Genomic DNA, 21,293 nt, shown 5'->3' on the forward strand with positions numbered 1-21,293 from the left:
GAGTTTAAGTAGGACCACGACCATGGTTCAAATTTTTAAAGGTAGAGTGAAGAGCGATGTGATTTTGCCGCTTGTTGACAAATTCAAAGCGTGCTTGGACGGTTGGAAAGGGAGATGTTTGTTTATGGCGGGAAGGGTTGAGTTGGTTAAATCTGTGATGTGCAGCATACCCATTCATAATGTTGCGGTGTATTTATGGCCAACGACTTCCATTTCTCTTATGAAAAAATGGATTAGGAACTTCATTTGGAGTGGGAAAAAGAAGTCTTCTAGAGCTATCACTGTGAAGTGGATGGATGTCTGTAGACCTAAAGTAGAGGGTGGCTTGGGCAAGCGCAGATTGAAAGATATCAATATGGTAATGCTTGCAAAGTTAGCCTGGTATATCAAGAATGATAATTCGATGGTGGCTTCCTCCTTAAGAGGAAGGCTCCTTTCCTCATCAGGTACCCCTAAAAAGTCCTATGTTAGTTCTTCCATTTTGCCTGGGATTAGGAAAATTTGGAGCTTTGTTGAAACGCAAGAACAATGGGTTCTTGGTACTGGCTCAGAAATTTCTTTTTGCTCGGATAGGTGGCTTTCAGAGAAAAAAATTATGGAGTCCACCGGCCTCATTCAGCTCCAGCCCCTTGATGCTAAAGTGGCAGATTTCATTTTTGAGGGCAAGTGGGAGCTACCTCAGGTTCATTCTCCAGCCCTGCAAGAGATCTGTTTAAATATCAGGAAGTTTCCCATCCCTTCTATTCCTCAACCGGATAGAAGAATTTGGTCCCTCACTCAATCACGAAATTTCTTAGTTTGGTTTGCATGGGAGGGATTCGATTGAGAGCAATGCGTGTCCCATGGCATAATTTTATTTGGGCTAAGAGTCTTTCCCCTCGTGCTGCTCTGTTTGGTTGGCATTTGATGCATGGAAGAATTCCAACTGATGAAAAAGTGATGGCTTGTGCTGTTTCAATGGCTTCTAGATGCTCATTATGTCATGAAGAATCAGAATCTATGGGCCATATATTTTTATCTTGTCGTTTTTCAATAATGGTATGGTCTGATCTCCTTCAGGTGTTTGAGCTGAATTGGTTGGGTTTTCCGTCCATCTAAGAACTGTTTTCTTGGTGGAAAAGAAAGTCTCTCTATTCTCCTTAGAAGCAAATCTGGTCTGCCTCTCTCATATTTGGCCTCCATCAGATTTGGCTAGAAAGGAACCGTAGAAGATATGACTCTTGTGATAGGCCTCCTGGCTTAGTGACAAGAGCAATTATTTTTGACTTACAAGGGTTTGCCTATATTTTTCCAGTGTTGGTTAAGAATATAAAGGAGTTGCAGCTAACGTCCTCCATCTGCCTTACTAGAGCGAGGCCCAGACGGGAGAGAATTCAAGAATTGTTTTGGGTGCATTCTCGAGAGGGGTGTTTGAAAATAAACATTGACGGATGCTCATTAGGCAACCCGGACTACGCAGGTGTTGGGGGAATAAATCGAAACCACAGAGGTTATATTGTGAGATGCTTTGCCTCCTTTGTTGGAATTGTTTCTACCTTTGATGCAGAATTCGCTGCCTTCTTTGAAGAAATACGAATTGCCAAGGATCTGAATTTGAATTGGATTGAGGTTGAAGGCGATTCGCAAGCTGTTGTGTGGTGCATTGTGAAAGGTTTAATTCCATGGAATCAAAGGCAAGTGTGGTTTTCTTATTTGGAATTTTTAAATAGCATCCAATGGAGTATGACTCACTGCTATCGGGAAGTCAATGTAGTTGCAGATGGCCTTGCGAAACATGCTACCGCGATTAGATCCTCTACAGAATAGGACTCTGCTCCTAGATTTTCTACAAATGATATTGAGTGGGACGCAATGGAAAAGCCTAGGTTCCGGTTCTAGTGAATATTATGCTTCTTTTGAGGATGTAGTTTCATTTATTTAGACTTAATTCCCTCTCTGCTGATGGCCATGCCGAAGGTGGAGTGGGGACTTAAGTTTGTTCAGATTTGTCTGTTTGGATTTCTTTGTATTATTCTCATTCTTTTTTAATATATTCTTTGCTGACCTTAAGAAAAAAAGAAAAAAAAAAAAAAAAAAAAAAGAAAAAAAAAAGACCATGGTTCAGGAACATAATAGAGGAGACTACACTATTTGATGGTAGGTAGGGTACTGAGTTCAGGGGAGTCTGTATTAGGTTTTCGAGAAACATTCTTGTATGGTCTGATCTACACAGATGGAATGGATAGATTCTATCTGTGTGAATCAATCCGTACGAGAATAGTACTCATAGGAGAAACTGATCCATCACTTGATAAGTAGCTAAGGGCCTGTTTGATAACGTTTCAAGAAATGCGTTTCTACCATTTCTGTGTCTAGAAATAACAGAAACGGAACAAAAGGCATTTGATGAAACTGTTTCGTTTCACTTGTTTTCAGAAATAGAAATTGAAATTTCTACTTATTTATGGTTTAAGCAACGACCCAGGCGAGCCGTTTTTGGAAACGACTCGTGGCCATTTTTTGCTGGTTACTATCGACTTCCAGAAAGATGACTTATCAAACACCTTCAATTCCGTTTCTATTGCTAGAAATGGAAATTTATGTTTCTTTCGTTTTTGAAAACGAAAATGGCAGAAACATTATCAAACCGGCCCCAAATACTCGCAGCAGTTTTGGTAATGTGACAGGAGCGTTCGAATGTGAAAGCGAGAGATTCGCACATATGCTTTTTGTCGGGAGGCGCAGTTAAGTAGCAGATGCAATTGGGCAGAGAGAAGCACCGGAGCACCAGCACTGAGGAAGACGTGATATTGTGCATTTACTACAACTATCACACCAAGGACTTCCCCACCCTTTTATCTTTTCCTGTCAAACAATAACCATAACACAAGGTGAGAATGTAATATGAGAGAGAGAGAGAGAGAGAGAGAGAGAGAGAGAGAGAGAGAGAGAGAGAGAGAGAGAGAGAGAGAGAGAGAGAAGTTTCTGTGGCTGAGAGAAGCTCAGAAACGTGGACGCTAGTAGCAGGGATTGTTCCTAGAGAGAAGAGCATCATTAGTGTCATCATCGACACCACCACCACCTTCACAGCCATCGATCTATCTCACCACACAAACCAGTAATCCCAAGGTACTCCTACGCCAACCGAACTTGGATGGTCTTTTATAGGACAATAGATAGTTGTTCACTTTGGGACTTCACACTATTGTGTTCACTTTCAATAACATAAGAGAGTGTAGGTGGGGAGGGGAGCAAGTGGCTAGGTTGTAGAAACAAGTGTTAGGATGAGTGATTGGACGGAGGAAACGGAAAGTTTTGGAAATAGTGAGTGAGTGGGAAAAGGAAGTGACTGTGATAACAAGGGCACATTTGATAACGTTTCAAGAAACGCGTTTCTGTCGTTTCTGTTTCCAGAAACAGCAGAAACGGAGTAAAAAACGTTTGATAAAACTGTTTCGTTTCACTTATTTTTAGAAATAGAAATAGAAATTTTTACTTATTTATAGTTCAAGAAACGACCCAGGTGAAACAAGTTCAACTTGTTTCACCGTTTCTGGAAACGACTTGTGGCAATTCTTTCACTGGATACCATCGACTTCTAAAAACATGACTTATCAAACACCTTCAATTCCGTTTCTATTTCTAGAAATGAAAATTTATGTTTCTGCCGTTTCTTGAAACAGAAACGGCAGATCAAACGGGCCCCAAGTGTTGGAATGGATCGGTGAGATCGAGTGGGTGACTCGTCGTTTAAGGCTCTAATGGTGCATTAGTCTATTTATAATTTGATTAGTCCGAAGAAGCTCGATTAAAACCTGAAATTCGATTGAGTCCAACCGATTATATATATAAACCGTTGATCACAGTGCAAGCCAAAAGGCCTGACTAGGACCAATTGAGCCCAATCGGTCGACACCAACATCTAACATGCCCCCTCTCTCTCTCTCTCTCTCTCTTGCCACGATCTTCTTTTACTGAATGATCATATTGTATTAAAGAATCATGAAAGGAGAATAAAAAGTTACAAGAATACTGAATGGACATTCCCAGACGAATAGAAACAGAAGATTGATTGGAGACGACAACCTTCGGCATTACCATCAGCAATAAGAGAGAACCAATCATCTCAAAAACGATCATCACCTAAAAGATTGAAATCTAGTTCTACATTGAGCATCAATCAATGTAGAATATCCGTGCTTAGCTGCTGCCTCCTCAGCTATTCCATCAACGATTGGAATATCCTACCTCTAGCGATGTGTTATTTTCCTCTCAAACCTGCAACACGACTCTCTCTGCCTCTCCCCCTCTTTCTATCTCTCTTTTGCTCCACTGTTACTCCCTCTTCCCTGCTCTCTCGCTATCTATTCCTCCATCCCTCGTGGTTTTCTTAGAAGAACAAAAATTTCTTGCCAAGAAGAAAATATTTATTTTGAACTTGCGCAAGGAAAATCTTGGATTACGAGATAAAATTCAAAATTTAAAATGTGAATCATCCACCCACATAAAGTATACAAAGGCTGATAAAGTTTAACAGTTAAGAAAACCATATGGGCCCATTTGTTTAGGGGGTTTTGATGGGGTGGGATTTAAGGGGTGGACAGTTGTATTTATTTTTCCAAAAATATAGTAAATTCATGTGTTTGGATATAATGGGCCGGGAAATACTCTTAGACAACATTGGGAGTTGAGCTTTCCTGTATGCTGAAGTGGCTTTCCCCCCATGCCCTTTCAAAATCCTATCAAATTGTTGGGACTTTGCGGGATGGAAAGTCATTGCAATGGTTTGCGACGTCAGCCTCCACCCAACCCAACCCCAACCTTGCTACCATTGCCCCACAAGACAACAATTGTCATCATGATCGACAATATCGCAACTGATGTAGACTCCACCTTCTCATGGCACAAGCATGGCAGTTCAGTTCTAGAAACCCGAGAGTCTTGCCACTATCGCTACTCAATGAAATCCTTCCAACAATTTACCTGACTTCGATGGTCGAATCAACCATCCTCCTCCCCACTGATGCAAGGTCGTAATTATCCTTCAGCTCCATTACCGTAATTTCTTTCCTTCGTCTCAACCCTGTAATACCACCAGCAAAGCCATGGCCCCAGTGAGAAGTTGCAGAAACCTAGCACTCTCTTTCTTCTTTGCTCTATTCTCTCTCCCACTCTTTTTTTCTCTAAAAGGATAATTTCATTGAGAAGAAAAAAAATAGGAATTCATACAAGAACAAAAACCTCAACCTCGATCTCCCTACCCCCACCTTTGGCATTGCCATCAGCAAGGGAAAAGAGACCGCAATACCCGAATCTATAATTGGGTCTACCATTAGTATCTCTACTTAACAGATCCCCTATATGTGTAGGAAATGAAACATTTGAATCTGATATTCCAATCTTTGCCTCATCTTTAGCTAAGAAATCAGCTATAGAATTTGCCTCTCTAAAAATGTGAGTGATTTTCCAAGTGATCCCATCGAGGTAGGTCTTTAGGTAAGACCATCTTTGGCAGCAACCAATGAACCTTCTTTTGATAAACAAGCATCACCACCGCACTGGAATCGGACTCCACCCATAGCTGCTTGATATCCATCTCATGAGCACGCATAAGATCCTCCATGAGCCCTTCCATCTCTGCTTCAAATACCCCCCGTTACACTTATAAAAAATTTATAGGATCCCATAACCCTTCCTGTATGATCACGAAAGATCCCTCTTGCTCCTGCTTAGCCAAAATTTCCCATAGAGCTCCCATCAAAATTTAGATTTACCCAATTTACACGGGGCTTGCACCAAAAGACCTCCAAAATTGGAGTAGAAGGGCCAACCTGTATTCTCAAACCAAGCTTCCTACAGAAAATTATATCGGCCGTTGATCTTACTTTGCCTTTAGTGTTGGGATTGCTATTCCTTATCTCTTCAATGATCGTCTGGCAAATATAAATACAAAGTCTCACTCTACCATCCTGCCGCCACATATTCCTCTCTCGCCAAATATTATCAGCTACAATTACTAGCCCCATCGCCCAAGCTTCTTTGCAACAAACTTGGTTTTGCATCCTTTTCCACCATAGATAAAGCATTGACAAGGACTCATGATTCTTCCATCCCACATTAAAGCACCCATAGAAAAATTTCCATATCTCCTCAGAGAATGGGTAGTGGAGAAAGATATGCTCTATTGATTCAGCTTCCGCACTACATAAGTTGCACTTTGATGCAAGTGCAATTCCTCTCTTCTTGACCGCATCATCCGTAGGTAGTGGAGAAAGATATGCTCTATTCTCTCTTCCACTCTCTCTCCAATAACTAAGTGTTAACCAAACAAGGTTGGGGTGGAAAAGTCCAACTTTTCTCGAACTTTACTGTCCTTACCTTTAACCCTACTAACATGTGGGACCCAGTAGGTAGAGATTCCCACCCCAAACTCCCCTAAAAATAAACAAGGCCTACAAGAATCTATAAGGTTTTCTTTTCGTCAACATCGGCCACCTCCCATATGAACCCCACCTTCTTCTTTTCTCTCCATTTTTTATTTGTTTATTTGCATAGTATTTTTTTTCTTTATCCAGCCTTCTTGATATTTTATTTAAAATCCCACTTTTACATCCAACATCTAAGGGAAACAAATCCTCTCTAAGTGTTGCGTGTCCGGCAGCCTGGGGTGTGTATTGTATTCAGGTGCTGCTAGCTGTCTAATATGAGCGGGACGCATTGGGGAACTGAAGAGGATCTGGGTCCGCATCTCCAGGGGGAAATGATTGTCCCACCCCTCATGAAAAGTGGAAATCCTACCCATATTGATGCTTTTACTAGCGTTCCCATTGATCCCTATGCTGGTGCAAGGGCCACACTGCCTTTTAAGGAACTCGCTCCTTTAATTTTTTATTCTACCTCCCACCATTCTTCTTCTTCGCATATGAATGGTGGGAGAGAAAAAGTTATAGGTGGGTGCAATGAAGCAAGGAGCAGAAGGAGGGGATGGTACGTGGGAGAAAAGAGAGGGGAGGGGAGAATGAGGCGTGGTGGGTCAGGTTGCAGGTGGGGTTACACAAATAATGGGGCAGTGCTGTAGCTGGAGGTGGGGTGGGGGTATGAGGAAGATGGTGAGAATGAGAAGGAGAAGAAGGTAAGGTGGGGTGGGGTGGAGTGGGGTGGGGTTGGTCCTTCATCGGTGAGTTGGAATTTGACTCACTTCCACCATTCTCTAAGAACAAGGGAGATCAAGTTACTAAAAAATGAGAAAGACGATAACTGATTTAAGTTCAACACATGATGAAAACTTCCTAGTAGATTGGACAAAAGAAACTTAACACAAGATTCCTAATTCCATTCCTCTTATATGAATTACATAATTGCGCTTCGAGAAGAGAGCGGGCGTACTCGACAAAGGAGGGGAAACTAAGGGAATTATAGTCTGCCATCAAAATTTGTGAGTGATGTGTATTGAGGTAATCCCACATGTTGTGGGTGACTCAATTATTTAATATAAGAGCCACAAGGGGTCACCCCACTTTGAACCAATTGAAAAAAAAAAAAAGCTTTAACAATCTGAGATATAGATTCTGTTGTTCAAGAGTACAAAATCTTAGTGTTCAAAATATTTTAGGAAAAAAAAGGTGGCGCACAAAATAGGAATCGAACAAGGGTGGGGACAAGAGGATGAACATGAGGACTTCCTGGGGCAAGGCATTAGGGTGGTCGAGCTGCAAAGGAGTGGTCAGTGGTTGTAGTTGTCCGTGGGGGCAGACATTGGGGCGGGGCGGGCCGGGGTTGGGGCAAGTTTGCAAGGAAAGAAGAAAAATAAAAATAGGTGGCGGTTGAATAAAGAAACAGAACCTGGAGGGGAGGTAGCCGCTGGTTGATTTGCTACGTGACTGATGGTAGAGGCAGGCATTGGGCGGAGAGGGTGGGGAAGGGTTGGGGGTTGGTTTGCCCACCAGTCCGGAAAACCACCAGTACTCAGGTTTTCATATGTGAACCTAATACAGAATCTTCTCAAAAACCTTTTAAAACAGCCTCCTGAGTGAAATTATCCTCTGCAGTGAGTGTGGTTAAGTGGTGAGCATCGGATGGCTGAGACGACCTCAGAGCATGTGCCCGGATGCTCTCAGTCATCCGATACTCATTGTACGGTTGCACTCACTGCAGAGAATAATTGCTCCACTCTCGGGCATAAGCGATACTCAGTTCCTTCTCACGGGGCATAAGTTTACTTGGACAAATAACAGGAAGCGTGGGAATGTTTTGGCTGTTCTGGATAGGTCTTTCTGTAATGAAGAGTGGATAAACCTCTTTCATGACTGTACCTAGGAGGTGATGCAACGTTTTTCTTCCGACCATTCCCCCCTGTGCATTACCTCGGATTCAATGCTAAAGCCTACAAATTGCCCCTTTCGCATCCAACGATTTTGGATGGACCATGAGGAATTTATGGATGTGGTCAATAAGTCCTGGAGCGAACCTATGGATGGCTATCCTATTTTTTCTCTTGCTCTTAAGCTGAAACGCCTCAAGCCTATTCTCAGGAGCTAGGCAAGATCAGTGTTCCCAAACCTAGATGCGGAATTAAAAGCTGCAAAAGATGACCTTCAGCAAATCCAATCTCAGATAGATGCCTCTGGTATTGATGACCATCTTTTTAATTTGGAAGCCGATGCTAAATCCAGATACTTGAAAGCTCTCCTTGACCATGAAAAGCTATAGGCAGAAAAAGCAAGAAATAGATGGCTCTCTCAAGGAGACCGAAACTCTAGGTTCTTCCACTTATCTACGAAAATCAGAAGGGTGAAGAACTCGATTCGCTCTCTTCAAAAGGCTGATGGTACAACTGCATCAAGTATGGATGAGTTGGCTGTTCATGTTGTGGAGTACTATGAGGCTATCCATAAAGCCAGCCCTACCCTTGAGCATGGAGAGCTATTGGACTGCATTCCCCATATCCTTGACGACCTTGACGTTAGAGGATTGGAAGCCATCCCAAATGATCAAGAAATCAAGAATGCAATGTGGGACCTGGACCCTGATAGTTCTCCAGGCCTAGACGGTTTCTCTAGTGCTTTCTTCAGACACTGTTGGGAGCTGATTGGTTTTGATGTTTGCCGTGCTGTGAAGAGTTTTTTCAGATCTGGAACCCTTCCTAAAGGAATCAATAATAGCTTCTTGGTCCTCATCCCGAAATTGGAAGGTGCAACTTCTCTGGCCAAGTTTAGGCCGATTTGCATGCAAAATTTTTTTTGTAAAATCTTGTCCAAGGTTATGGCCACAAGGCTCTCTTCTCTCCTCCCTAAGCTCATCTCAGAAGAGCAAGGCGCCTTTCAGAAGGGCAAGGTTATTCAGTCCAATATCGGCCTCGCTTCAGAGTTAGCTAATCTCATATTTGACTGTACAAGAGGTGGAGGTATGGGGATAAAAATAGATATCCAGAAAGCCTTTGACATTGTATCTTGGAGCTTTCTTTTCCAGGTCTTGAAAAAGTTTGGTTTCCCTGATACTTGGATTGATTGGTTGCATCAAATTCTTCGTACATCCAGAATTTCAGTTTTGCTCAATGGAGGTCCGGTTGGGTTCTTTGGTGTTGAGCGAGGGCTGCGTCAGGGTGACCCCATCTCCCCTCTTTTATTTATCCTTGCCGAGGAGGTCTTGTGTAGGGGAATCCGCCTTATGCTTCAAGACAAGAAACTGCAAGCCATCAAGGGACCCCGTGGTGTCCAAATGCCTGGTTTTCTCCTCTTTGCAGACAATATTTTTTTCTTTTTAAATGGCTCCATCAGATATGTCAGACATTTCAATGACTTCCTTACAAAGTATCAGTAGTTTTCCAGTCAACAAATCAACCTCAACAAGAGTAAGCTTTTTCTGGGGAAGATGTCTCTAGATAGGAAGCAACTCATCTCTGATACCCTTGGAATCTCCATCTGCAAGTTCCCTACAAAATATCTGGGAGTGAAAATTTTCAAGGGTAGGGTCACTCGTGAACCTCTCCTCCCGGTGATGGATAAAATTAAAGGAAGGATGGCTGGTTGGAAAGGAAAGCTCCTCTCCATGGCTGGTAGGGTGGAACTGGTTCGATCTGTTATTTCTGGTATGCCGTCCCACAACTTCTCTATATACTGGTGGTCTAGCTCCTTACTGAACATCATGGAGAGATGGATGCGGAATTTCATTTGGAGTGGCGATCCTGAAACAGCCAAAGGAGTTACAGTTAATTGGGACTCAATCTGCAAGCCTAAACAAGAAGGAGGGCTTGGAATTAGACATCTGAGGGATGTCAACAAAGCTCTTCTCTGTAAGCAGGTATGGAATATAAGGCACTCATCATCAGCCCTGAGCAACATTATTAATGCTCGTTTTTTGAGGAAAAATGGGGAGCTTAAGAAACGGTATAAATCTTCCACGATTTGGCCAGGCCTTCGGAGAATGTGGTCTCTTGTCTCTAGCAAGGAGCGATGGGTGGTAGGTAATGGGTTATTTATAAACTGCTGGAAAGACAGATGGGTTGACTTTGAATCTTTTCAAGAAATAGCGGGTTTGAGAGATGATTTGTTTGCATCTTCCTACATGACAGTTGTGGACTTTATTGACAATAATAAGTGGAACTTCCCCACAGTTTCATCTTCTCTTCTTCAAGATTTTTTTATAGCTGCTTCAACTATCAATATCCCTAGAGGTAACATAGAGGATAAATGTGTTTGGACCCTCTCCACCTCTGGTCAATTTAGTACTTTCTCCACCTGGAATGATATTCGCCGCTGAAATCCCAAGGTTCCTTGGCATGAGCTGGTCTGGATGAAAGGCCTCTCTCCTCGTCAGTCAACCTTTGGCTGGCTTCTGTGTCACAGGAAGCTTCCTACTGATGATATCATGAGGAAAAAAGGCATCTCTTTAGCCTCCAAATGCATCATGTGCGGTTTCCACTCTGAGACTCTGCCCCATCTCTTCTTAAATTGTAGTGTATCTCGGATCATCTGGGAAAATTTCTTGAGCTGTTTTGGTTTGATTTGGAAGGATCAATCCTCAATTGCTGAATTGATCTCCTGGTGGAAACGAAAGCGAAGAATTTTGTCGGTAAAGGACCCTTGGGCGGCTGGCTTGATTATAGTGACCGACACTATCTGGAAAGAAAGGAATCATCGATGGCATGGTGGTAAGAGTAGGGATGCCTCTCTGCTGTTCAAGAAAATATTGAGAACGCTTAAGGAGTCTAATCTCGACTTAAAAGGGGTCATTCGGTCTACTGCTGATCTTCTTTGCTGCAGGAAGCTAGGGTTACATGCAGCTCCAGGCGACCCTCCCTCCATTCTTGAAGTCATTTGGTGCAAGCCTCCACTCGCCTGGTCAAAGATAAAAATTGATGGTAGTTCCATGGAGAACCCTGGTCGAGCAGGAGGTGGGGTCGTCATTCGTGACTCCAATGGGAAAGTTATATTCTCCTTCAAGAACTTCCTTGGCATCAGTATGAACTACTATGCAGAATTCATGAGTTTTCTTCATGGTATCCGCCATGCAATGGGTCAAAGGATTACAAACTTGTGGATTGAAACTGACTCTGTGGCAGTAGTCACCGCTGTTCAAGGCAAGTCTCTCCCTTGGTTTGCCCTGCAAAAGTGGCTCTCTCTACAGCACTACCTCAATTCTATTTCCTGGAAGATTACTCATTGCTTCAGGGAAGCTAATCCCATTGCGGATTACCTTGCAAAATCAGCTGCAAAAACAGGATTATCTGGAACCATGAAGGACTTTCCTACTCATATTATTGAGGAGATTAGATGGGATTCTTTCTCCAAACCAAGATTTAGATTATGAAGATAGCTTTGGAGGACCCTACTGATGGCAATGCCGAAGGTGGGGTCCTTTCTTTAGCTTCGGTTTCTCTTGATGTACCTTTTTATCTTTTTTCTCTTCTCCATTTTAATACAATTTTGATTTCTAGCAAAAAAAAAAAAAAAGACCAGACATTTGGAAACTAGCAGAAACTTGAATTCCGACTTTGAAAAACAAATTAACAGTAGCTGCTGCCAGGCCAGGAGAAGTAATTAAGAATATTAGGGGCACATTATAAAATTGGGATACAATAATACTTTCTCTCTCCCTTGTACTAGTTAAAGATTAGGTCAGGATGGAATACTCTTGTTTAAGGGTGTCAATTGGTTGGTTCAGTTCGGTTTCAGTCGGGTTGAATCAGTTTCGGTCTAGGAATGAGGGAGACCAAAACCAATCCGTTAAGGAACTTTGATTTTCGGTCTGGTTTGGTTTCGATTTATTTCGATTTTTCAATATCGGGTTAATACCAGTTTAGATTGGTTTATTATTGGGTTTGAACCATAATGAAATCTTACATTCACAACTTATAGTGACAAGATTTGACGAAAAAAACACTTTAAATTTATGATTAAATCATGGTTTATTGTTTTAAGGGAACTAATATTGAAACCAATGGATAACAAATTACTAAGTAGATAAATCCATCCTGGGAATGGTTGATCTCGAGGATGGTCCTGGTTCCCCCTTCAAGGGCAAGGTTAGTGACTTTATTGAAAATCACCATTGGAAATTGCCTAATGTCAGATCACCCTTATTACAAAGAATATTTGAGAAGATACGAGATATCAAAATTCCTTTGCATGCCTGTGAGGACATGTGCTTATGGAGTTTGTCTTCTGATGGAAGTTTTAGCTCTAAATCTGCCTGGGAGGACATCAGGAGCACCAATCCTAAAGTTCCATGGGCTACTCTGATCTGGAATAAAAAATTACAGCCAAGAGCATCCATTTTTGGGTGGAGGATGGCGCATGGAAAACTACCAACAGATGAATCCATTCAGAAAAGGGGCATTGCTTTGGTGTCAAGATGCAGCTTGTGTGGCGTGGAGGTTGAGTCTATGGATCACATTTTCCTTCAATGCTCCTTCGCAGAGGGATTATGACTGTTCTTCAGTGGCTGCTTCAATGTGGTTTGGAAGAAATCGGACTCCATGGCTGATTTTTTCCAATGGTGGAAAAGGAAGCTTAATATTGTTTGCTGCAAAGAGGCGTAGGCTCTAGGGTTAATTAATGTGGCTGACCATATTTGGCGTGAAGAAATAATAGAAGGCACGAAGGCAAGATGAGGCCAATAAACTTCATCAAGCAAATGATTCTTGAGGATATTAAATCCTCCAAGCCTAGCACCAAAGGAGAGGTGAAAACTACTGTTGATGTCATTTGCTGCAGAAAGCTTGGCTTATTGATTCAGAATAAGCCAACTCTGCCCATCTTAGAGGTCTATTGGTGCAGGCCTCAGGTAAACTGGATCAAACTGAACTTTGATGGAAGCTCTATGGGAAATCCTGGTCGAGCAGGAGCTGGTGGGCTCTTTCGCAATCATATGGGAGCTGTTCTGGACTCCTATAAAATTTTTATGGGGCTCTCAAAGGTTTTCCAAGCGGAGGTAGAAGGGCTAATGGTGGGTTTGATGCGTGTTCGAGAAATGGGAATTACTCGCTTGTGGGTGGAGATGGATTCCAGTGCAGATGCGATATCCTTCCAGAAAAAAAAATCCTATGGTTTGCCATTCAGAGATGGATCTTCCTTCAACCTTTCTTGGAGGAAATTTCATGGAAAATAACTCACAACTTCAGGGAGGCAAACTCGATTGCCGATTATCTGGCTAAAGATGCAGCAAAGACGGGGATCTCAGACACTAATATCATTTTTCCTCATCATATAAAAGATCTGATCAGAAGAGATGCTGAAGGCCGCCAGAATTTTAGATTTTGTTAGTTCACTTCCTTTTCCCTGCTGATGGCAATACCGAAGGTAGGGGCTGGGATTGCAATGCTCGCTTGAGTTTTCATTTTTCTTGGTTGATTGTATTTCATCCTATTTTTCTCTTTAATATAATGCTTCTTTAGCGAAAAAAAATTACTAAGTAGATAACTAATATTGAAATCACATAATGAACCCTATTATCCTCAATCATTCCTTTAACTGTCCAACTAGTTTTGTATAGTGAGCAAGGAAATCAATGGAAGCATTATTACAATTTACAAATCAATTTCTCTATTCATAACTTAATATTCAATGATTTGTAACATTTCTCCTTCTAATAAAAAATTTTCTCACTAATATTATGAAAAATGGATAGTCAATTCACCAATTTAGAATCTCACAATCATTTGTTTTTTTATCAGTTTTATTTGGTTTGGTTATTGGTCGGTTTGATTTGGACCAATTTTCAGTCGGTTCCAACATACCTCAGTACAAAACCAATCCAATAAGGATCGGTTAGGGTTTTATCGATCGGTTTGGATTTTATCGGGCTAGGTTTTGATACCTTTCAAAGTCAAACTTTGAGTAGAAACCATGAAGCAGCATCAGTGTGGAAGATCTTTCCTGTAAAGACTGCAACAAACTCCCTCTTTTAAATACCAAATGCCCCCTTTGCTTCTTCATTCACCTATGGAAGATCTTCTTCTACCCATTGTTGTCCTTATCTTCCTTTACCATCTATGGAGAGGAACAAGGTCCATGATAACCCATCACAAAACCCAAGCCCCTCAACCATTTGGTGCCTTACCCATAATTGGTCACCTCCATCTACTAAGGGGTCAAGTTCCCTTAGCCCAAACACTCGGCACCATCGTCGACAAGTACGGCCCGGCGGTGACACTTCGTCTCGGCGTTCATAAAGCCCTTCTCATCAGTGGACGTGAGGTGATAAAAGAATGTTTCACCACTCAAGACATGGTCCTAGCCACAAGACCAGCAGTGGCTGCAGGGAAGTACCTGCGCTACAACTATGCAGTCTTTGGGTTTGCTCCACAAGGACCTTACTGGCGTGAGATTAAGAAGATAAGCTCTCTTGAGCTTCTCTCCAAAATAAGGCTTGAAATGCTCAAGCACGTAAGAACCAAAGAAGTAGAAAAATGCATCAAAGAGTTGTATTCTCATTGGATCAAGAATAACAAAGGTGCAGGTCCAGTGATTGTTGAGATGGATTAATGGTTTCGTAGCCTTACTTTTAATATCATCACTAAGCTTATTGCTGGGAAACGTTGTTTCGGTACTGTTGATGCTGCTGGAGATGATGATGTAAGATTTCTTATTAGGTGGGCTAGCATAGTCAAAGATTTGTTTCCAAAACCGGTTTAGTGGTGTTGACTAAAGATGGAGTAAGCAGAAAGAATCCAATATTATTGGTAAGTGATCTCTATGGAGATATTGGATTCTATTAGCACACCTTAATGGTATGAAATATTTATTACTATGTGTGGACCTAAGGTATTGTTTTCTTAATGGGGAGGAAACCCTAATTTTATTGCAGGGATGGTCCCTACCCTCACCCCTATATATAGTTATCACTGACCCATTAAGTGAAGCTAACGACCAAAAGCAAAAAGGGAAAGAGGGTAGACCAGACCAACATTGATCGTGTTGTACGAGGAGCATACAATAAGACATTGAGGAGTTCTTATTCTTCAACCATGGATTCAGGTATGCCTAAAACTTGTTTTGTAGTATTTGTCGTGCATGCTTATCGATCTTCATGAATCGTTCCACATTTATTTTCTTTCAGATGAGGGTAGAAGATGCGAGAGAGGTCTAGAAGAACTAGCAAGGTTAACTGTGATCTTTGTTGTATCGGATGTACTGCCATATCTAGAATGGATGGACTTGCAGGGACACCTGAAAGCCATGAAATGTGTTGCTAAGGAAATGGATTGTTTAATTGGGAATTGGTTGGAAGATCACAAGAAGAAGAAACTAGAAGGAGGTGATCATGAACAGGACTTCATCAACGTGATGCTATCAACATTTCCAGTGGACAAGTTGATATATGGTTATGATCGTGATACTGTCATCAAGGCAACTATACTGGTATGTCTTATTATTAATTATAAGCTTTACGTTATAATGTTTGTCTCATTCTACTGTGCAGATAAGCTTATCTTAATTGCATCGTCCACTCGCTTGGACTATTTTGAAACGCACCAAAACCTGGTATTTGCCATAAATGGGCACCCTCTCCTCCCCCCAACTTTTTTTCTTTTTTTTGATAAGAAACCCCCAACTCCGACCAAACAAAAAAAAAATAGAAATGTAAACTAGAACCACCTTGATCGTGTGTCGGGGGTACATCAGCATAAATACACTTTGAGTTGTTAGGTTTCATAGGGATGGGGTGTAACTTAGTACCCTCTATGCCTAGGAGCAGGGGCTGTGTGACAAGGTATGGTTTTTATGCCAAAAGAAAAAATATTGAAGGAAAAGAACACTCCCTGGTCATGCAGCTTTACATCAGAACAGGGGCAATGAGTAGGTACATATGGATATCAGGGTTTTTGGATTTTATAGGGGGTGGGGCATTATTACTCTGCCCTCTGTGTATGAACACAAAGATCATGTAACCAAGACGCATTTCCCCAAATTAATAATAATAATGGACAAGAATTCTACAAGCCTATAGTGTACTCCAGGCCTTGACACATTGAATAATTTATTCAATTTTTCTCTTTCTAAAGTAAAGAAAAAATCAATTATCTGAAGGTACAGTACACTATAGGCTTAGAGACACTTAAAAAAAAAAAAAAATCAGTCTTCATATTTGAGTTTTTACTTTTCGGTAGAACCTCATATTTGAGTTGGAAGGGTGTAAATACCAACACCATGTGCATGTATTTCAGCTCTCATCAAGTCAGACTTGTTATGTGGTATCAATAGGTGAGCTGTCTATAGATACCCTATGGACAGACCGGTCCATAAAACCTGATCTTTCTAACTAATTTTATCCTTACTTCTGACCTTATGTTGTTTTTTTGGGTTTTCTACTTGCGAACGCTTATTGTAGGTGGTTTTGAAACAATATTCCTCTCTTTAACATGGGCGCTTTCCTTACTATTAAACCATCCTCATGATTTAAAAAGGGCGCAAGATGAGTTGGATGTCCATGTTGGAAGAGATAGACATGCGGACGAGTCAGATATAAAGAACCTTGTCAATCTCCAAGCCAATGTCAAGGAAACACTACGCTTATACCCACCTAGACCCGTTGTGCCATGTCAAGCTATGGAAGACTGCCAATTGGGTGGGTATCATGTTCCAAAAGGCACACATTTACTTGTGAATATATGGAAGCTACATAGAGACCCTAAAGTGTGGTCAAACCCTAATGAGGTTCGGCCTGAGAGATTTCTCACAACCCATGCTGATGTAGACTTTAAAGCTCAACAATACGAGTACATCCCGTTTAGTGCCGGTAGACGGCCATGCCCTGGTATCAGCTTGGCCACACATGTCTTCCACTTGGCCCTTGCTCGTGTTCTTCATGGGTTCGATGTGAACCCTTTGCATGCACTGATGGACATGACTGAAGGTGTAAGCATCACCTTACCCAAAGCAAGGCCTCTTAAAGTTCTTCTCACCCCACGTCTTCCTTCTAAGTTGTACGAAGACTAGACTCCATATTAGATGTATAGATAGAAAGGAGTCAAAAACTGTAGTTCTTGTTGCGACTCTTTATGTTTATTTTTATTTTTTTTGTTGAAGAGATTTTTTTTGGTTTTGATCATTTGGCTAAACAGTTGATTAAGTGGTCAAAATTAGGGGCCACTAACTCAAATTTGAAAATCACCCCTACCTACCTCTAAATGAATTTGAATGCATTACTTAATATTTGTTGTATAATATCCCAAATATTATAACTTTTCTCAATATCAAAGTAAATTTACTTGTTATCCAGTGTGTATTATAATTTAAGGAAAAAGATCTATTCACGCTCTGTTTGTGGATTCTTTAGCATGCTCTCTTACAAAAGGTGTGAGGCCTACACCTCTCTCTAAAAAAAAAAAAAAAAAAAAACTCTATTTATGATTTGTAATGGGGCTTTCTCATATGCCTTAATTAGTATTTGGGCATCGTGGAAAACCATTTCTGTTTTAAAAGGATTTTCTATACTCCTTAGGATGCCAAATAGTTTGTAACTTTACATTTTTCCCTTTTAGTATAATACATTTTTTCAATGATGATAAATCCTTTCTTTCACATGTACACTTGAAAATTGTGTAAGATAATTATACTTTTTATTTTTGGTGTAAGAAAATTAGGATTTTTTACAATGACATAACTGAGGCCCTCTTTGGTATCATTTTCTTAAAGATTTTTTCCTATTTAACAAAAATCTTTATTGAAACATAAAAACCATTTGGTAAACATTAGGCATAATAGAGTATGAAATGAGAAATGGTTTGATATACCTATATGTAGAATAGGTTTTTTTTTTTTTTAATTTTATTTTTATAAAATCACAATGGCAAGGAAGTCATTTCAATAAGGTTTTCTTAAAACTAACTTCTTCCCAAAACTTTGCTCCCAACCGCACAATGCAACAATGTTATTTTTTTTTTAAAACAAACCTGCTTAACCATAACTGGCTACCGGCAACCAATGGTTAGCCGCATATGGAGCAAATACCATAAGATTGTGGGTAGACGCCAGGTTGTAGCTATTGGGAATATGCCCACACTCCTATATGTGTTTTGGTAATAACAAACAAAAATGCAGCCTTAACTTGATTGATAAGTGCGAATAGCATAAGAAGATATCTCAAGCTACGCATGGTTGGAGAGCTCAAGTCAAGAACTCAAGGAACAAGATATGGAGATATAACTAAGAAGCTTAAAGAGATAGAATCCTAAGAATGGAATGCCAAGTGAAAATGAAGACTCCAAAGCATCAAGTAATGATTCAAAGCATCAAGACAAGATGAAGACTTCTAGGATAGAATTGCTCTTCATATTATATCTTGTACTCTTTTTATATATATATGTGCACACACTTCATGCATTGCATATCATCATACTAGAATGACTTTAGAATATCCCATGACTAAGAATGGAAGTCCATAGGTGGTGTAGAACATAGTTAGAAATATATGTTCTATGTGTCATTTTGTGAAAAACACTATAACCAGACTCAAGGGAATTTTGCAAAACCTTAGACTTAGTATCAGGAGATGAACCCTTCATGGAAGTTATAGGAAATCGAGTCATGATTCCAAATAACTTGAATCAGATCAACTCAATGTCAAACTAAAAAGTTATGGCCAAAATACTGGCAACTGGTCAGTATGATAGTTATCTATCACAATTTAGACAGAGCTGTAGGCAGTCGATCGGTTGGAAGCCCCAGTCGATCGAGACTATCCAAGGCTATATCCGATCGACCAGCTGAAAGTCCCAATCGATCGACACCTACCTGGATCACTTCTAACTGCTAGTTTTTTAACTCCAATGGTTTTTTTGGGTCGATCGGCTACCGATGGTGGTCGATCGGTGGACCCAAAATATAATCGTTAGAGCCTAATTTACTGCCTAAAATTCTCTCCTAATCTCACCTATAAATACCTATGATTACTCATAATTAAATATCAATTAAGTCTGAGCATTAAGAGCATAGTTGTGAGCAATCAAAGTCATAAAGGTATTCAAGTTACTTGAGCGACATTGGTCTTTATCAATCCCAATAAGAAAAGCTCAAGTCTCCATAAAGTCTTCCATATTCTCACTGTACAAGTCAAAGCTACAGAGAAGACTTTTAAAAGGTGCATCATTTCATTTCATCTTTATCATTTGCACCACACTAGAGGTAACCCTCTTATTCTACTATCTTCTTTATCATTTTTACATTAATTCTTAGACTATACTTAGGATTTGTGTAAGGATCCTCTTATCCTTAAAAGAGATAAGAGTGTCTCTCTGCATGCAAAGGAGATTGTAATAGGTGCCTCTCTACCTGCAAAGGAGATTTGTAAGGATTCTCTTATCTATAAAAAGTGTGTAAAGGTTTATTCCCTACCTACTGTATTGAAAGGGAAAACTAGTGGAATATCTTACAAGAGGATTCTTGTAGGGAGTGGACTAGACTTAAGTTAAGTTGAACCACTATAAATCTCAGTCTTATGTGATTGTGAAGTCTATTTTATTTCGCAATCACATTTGGGATAGCATTTCAAAACGATTTAAATTTTCATTAGCATAGCCTATTCACCCCCTCTAGGTTATTTCAATTCATATCAGAGCAGGAGCTCAAATTATTTAGGACTATTTTAGTCTTAAAAGTGAGTCAAAGACTATGGCCACATCCCAAGGTCCACCAAAGGGCATGAATGCCTCAAGACCCCCTTACTTTAATGGAGAGAACTTTTCTTTCTGGAAGTGCTGATTCAAAAACTTAGTCTGTGGACATAACATTCTCGTATGGAGGGCCATAGAGAATGAACCATACACCATCACCAAAGTCGGAGATGGAGAGACAGTACCAAAGGAAGAAAAGGAGTGGACAACATACGACATAGTCCTCATCCAATACAACTTCAGGGCTATCACATTCCTTCAGGGTGCCCTTAACGAGCAAGAGTTCAACTAGGTCATAGCATGTGACATAGCTAAAGAAATTTGGGACATGCTCTTAGTCACACATGAAGGTACGAAAGAGGTAAAAGAAATAAAGGTAGATGAACTCATCTCAGACTATGAGTCATTCTTTATGAAAGAAGATGAATCTATTACTGGAATGTTTACTCGTTTTGCTGATATAGTAAATAGCTTAAAAGTTTAGGTAAGACTTATACTAATGCTGAAAAAAGTTAAAAAGATTTTAAGAGCCTTATCAACTGCTTGGAGGCCTAAGAAGACAACCATTGAAGAAGCGAAGGACCTAACGAAGTTATCACTTGACTACCTTTTGGGATCCTTGCAAACTCATGAAGTGGAGTTAAAAGCTGATAAGCCAACCTCTGAAAACAAAAGAAGGACTATAGCTCTAAAATCTTCTCAAACCGTTGAAGAAGTAAGCAATGATGACGATAAAGAAGACTTCAACATTGAAAAGGAAATCTCTCATCATGAGAAAGTTTAACAAATTTCGCAAGAAAAAGGGGAGAACACCATACAAGAACAAGTCTCATGGTGACAAGTCCTATGGAGATAAAGGTCAGTCTAAATTCAAAACTAAGGAAATCTCTTATAAAGTTGTTGTATGTTTCGAATGTTAAAAATCTGGTCACTTCAAAACCGACTTCCCACACAAACCAAAGAAGAAAGCTTATGTAGTCACGTGGGACTCGAGTGATGAAGAAGAAAAGAGTGAATCTGAAGAAGTCACCCACCTAGCTATGATGGCTCTAGGAGATGAAGAATAAGAGGTATGTCAAATCCAACCTGATTCTCTCATAAATGTCTCGAATGAAGAACTTCAAGAAGCCTTCAAGGCCTTATATGAAGAGAGTCTAAAATTAGAAATAGATAAAAATAATCTGAAAAATGAGGTTGATAT

At 40.4% G+C, this 21,293-nt stretch overlaps 3 protein-coding genes across 3 annotated transcripts; all 3 read left to right on the plus strand.

The window, feature by feature from the left end:
* The first annotated feature begins 10,770 nt into the window (after window positions 1-10,770).
* On the plus strand, window positions 10,771-11,787 carry LOC122064185. The gene has a single exon (XM_042627902.1). It carries the CDS (start codon window positions 10,771-10,773, stop codon window positions 11,785-11,787), a length of 1,017 nt encoding a protein of 338 aa, XP_042483836.1.
* A 670-nt stretch (window positions 11,788-12,457) lies between these two features.
* LOC122064192 lies at window positions 12,458-12,907 on the plus strand. Its single transcript, XM_042627915.1, has one exon. The coding sequence runs from the start codon at window positions 12,458-12,460 to the stop codon at window positions 12,905-12,907; it is 450 nt and encodes a 149-aa protein (XP_042483849.1).
* A 1,798-nt stretch (window positions 12,908-14,705) lies between these two features.
* On the plus strand, window positions 14,706-17,435 carry LOC122064197 (xanthotoxin 5-hydroxylase CYP82C4-like). The gene is made up of 3 exons (XM_042627928.1): window positions 14,706-14,864; window positions 15,642-15,841; window positions 16,799-17,435. Exons 1-3 carry the CDS (start codon window positions 14,706-14,708, stop codon window positions 17,415-17,417), a joined length of 978 nt encoding a protein of 325 aa, XP_042483862.1. The 3' UTR covers window positions 17,418-17,435.
* Window positions 17,436-21,293: the final 3,858 nt, after the last annotated feature.

Source organism: Macadamia integrifolia, chromosome 2 (genome assembly GCF_013358625.1).
Source record: "Macadamia integrifolia cultivar HAES 741 chromosome 2, SCU_Mint_v3, whole genome shotgun sequence".
In the NCBI taxonomy this organism is placed as follows: Eukaryota; Viridiplantae; Streptophyta; class Magnoliopsida; order Proteales; family Proteaceae; genus Macadamia; species Macadamia integrifolia.

Coding starts and splice junctions, on each gene's coding strand:
- LOC122064185 (XM_042627902.1), top strand. CDS start 10,771: ATGAAAGGCCTCTCTCCTCGTCAGTCAACCTTTGGCTGGCTTCTGTGT.
- LOC122064192 (XM_042627915.1), top strand. CDS start 12,458: ATGGTTGATCTCGAGGATGGTCCTGGTTCCCCCTTCAAGGGCAAGGTT.
- LOC122064197 (XM_042627928.1), top strand. CDS start 14,706: ATGGTCCTAGCCACAAGACCAGCAGTGGCTGCAGGGAAGTACCTGCGC. Junction 14,865..15,641: donor GGCTTGAAATGCTCAAGCAC/GTAAGAACCAAA, acceptor ATGGACTTGCAG/GGACACCTGAAAGCCATGAA. Junction 15,842..16,798: donor ATCAAGGCAACTATACTGGT/ATGTCTTATTAT, acceptor CTACTTGCGAAC/GCTTATTGTAGGTGGTTTTG.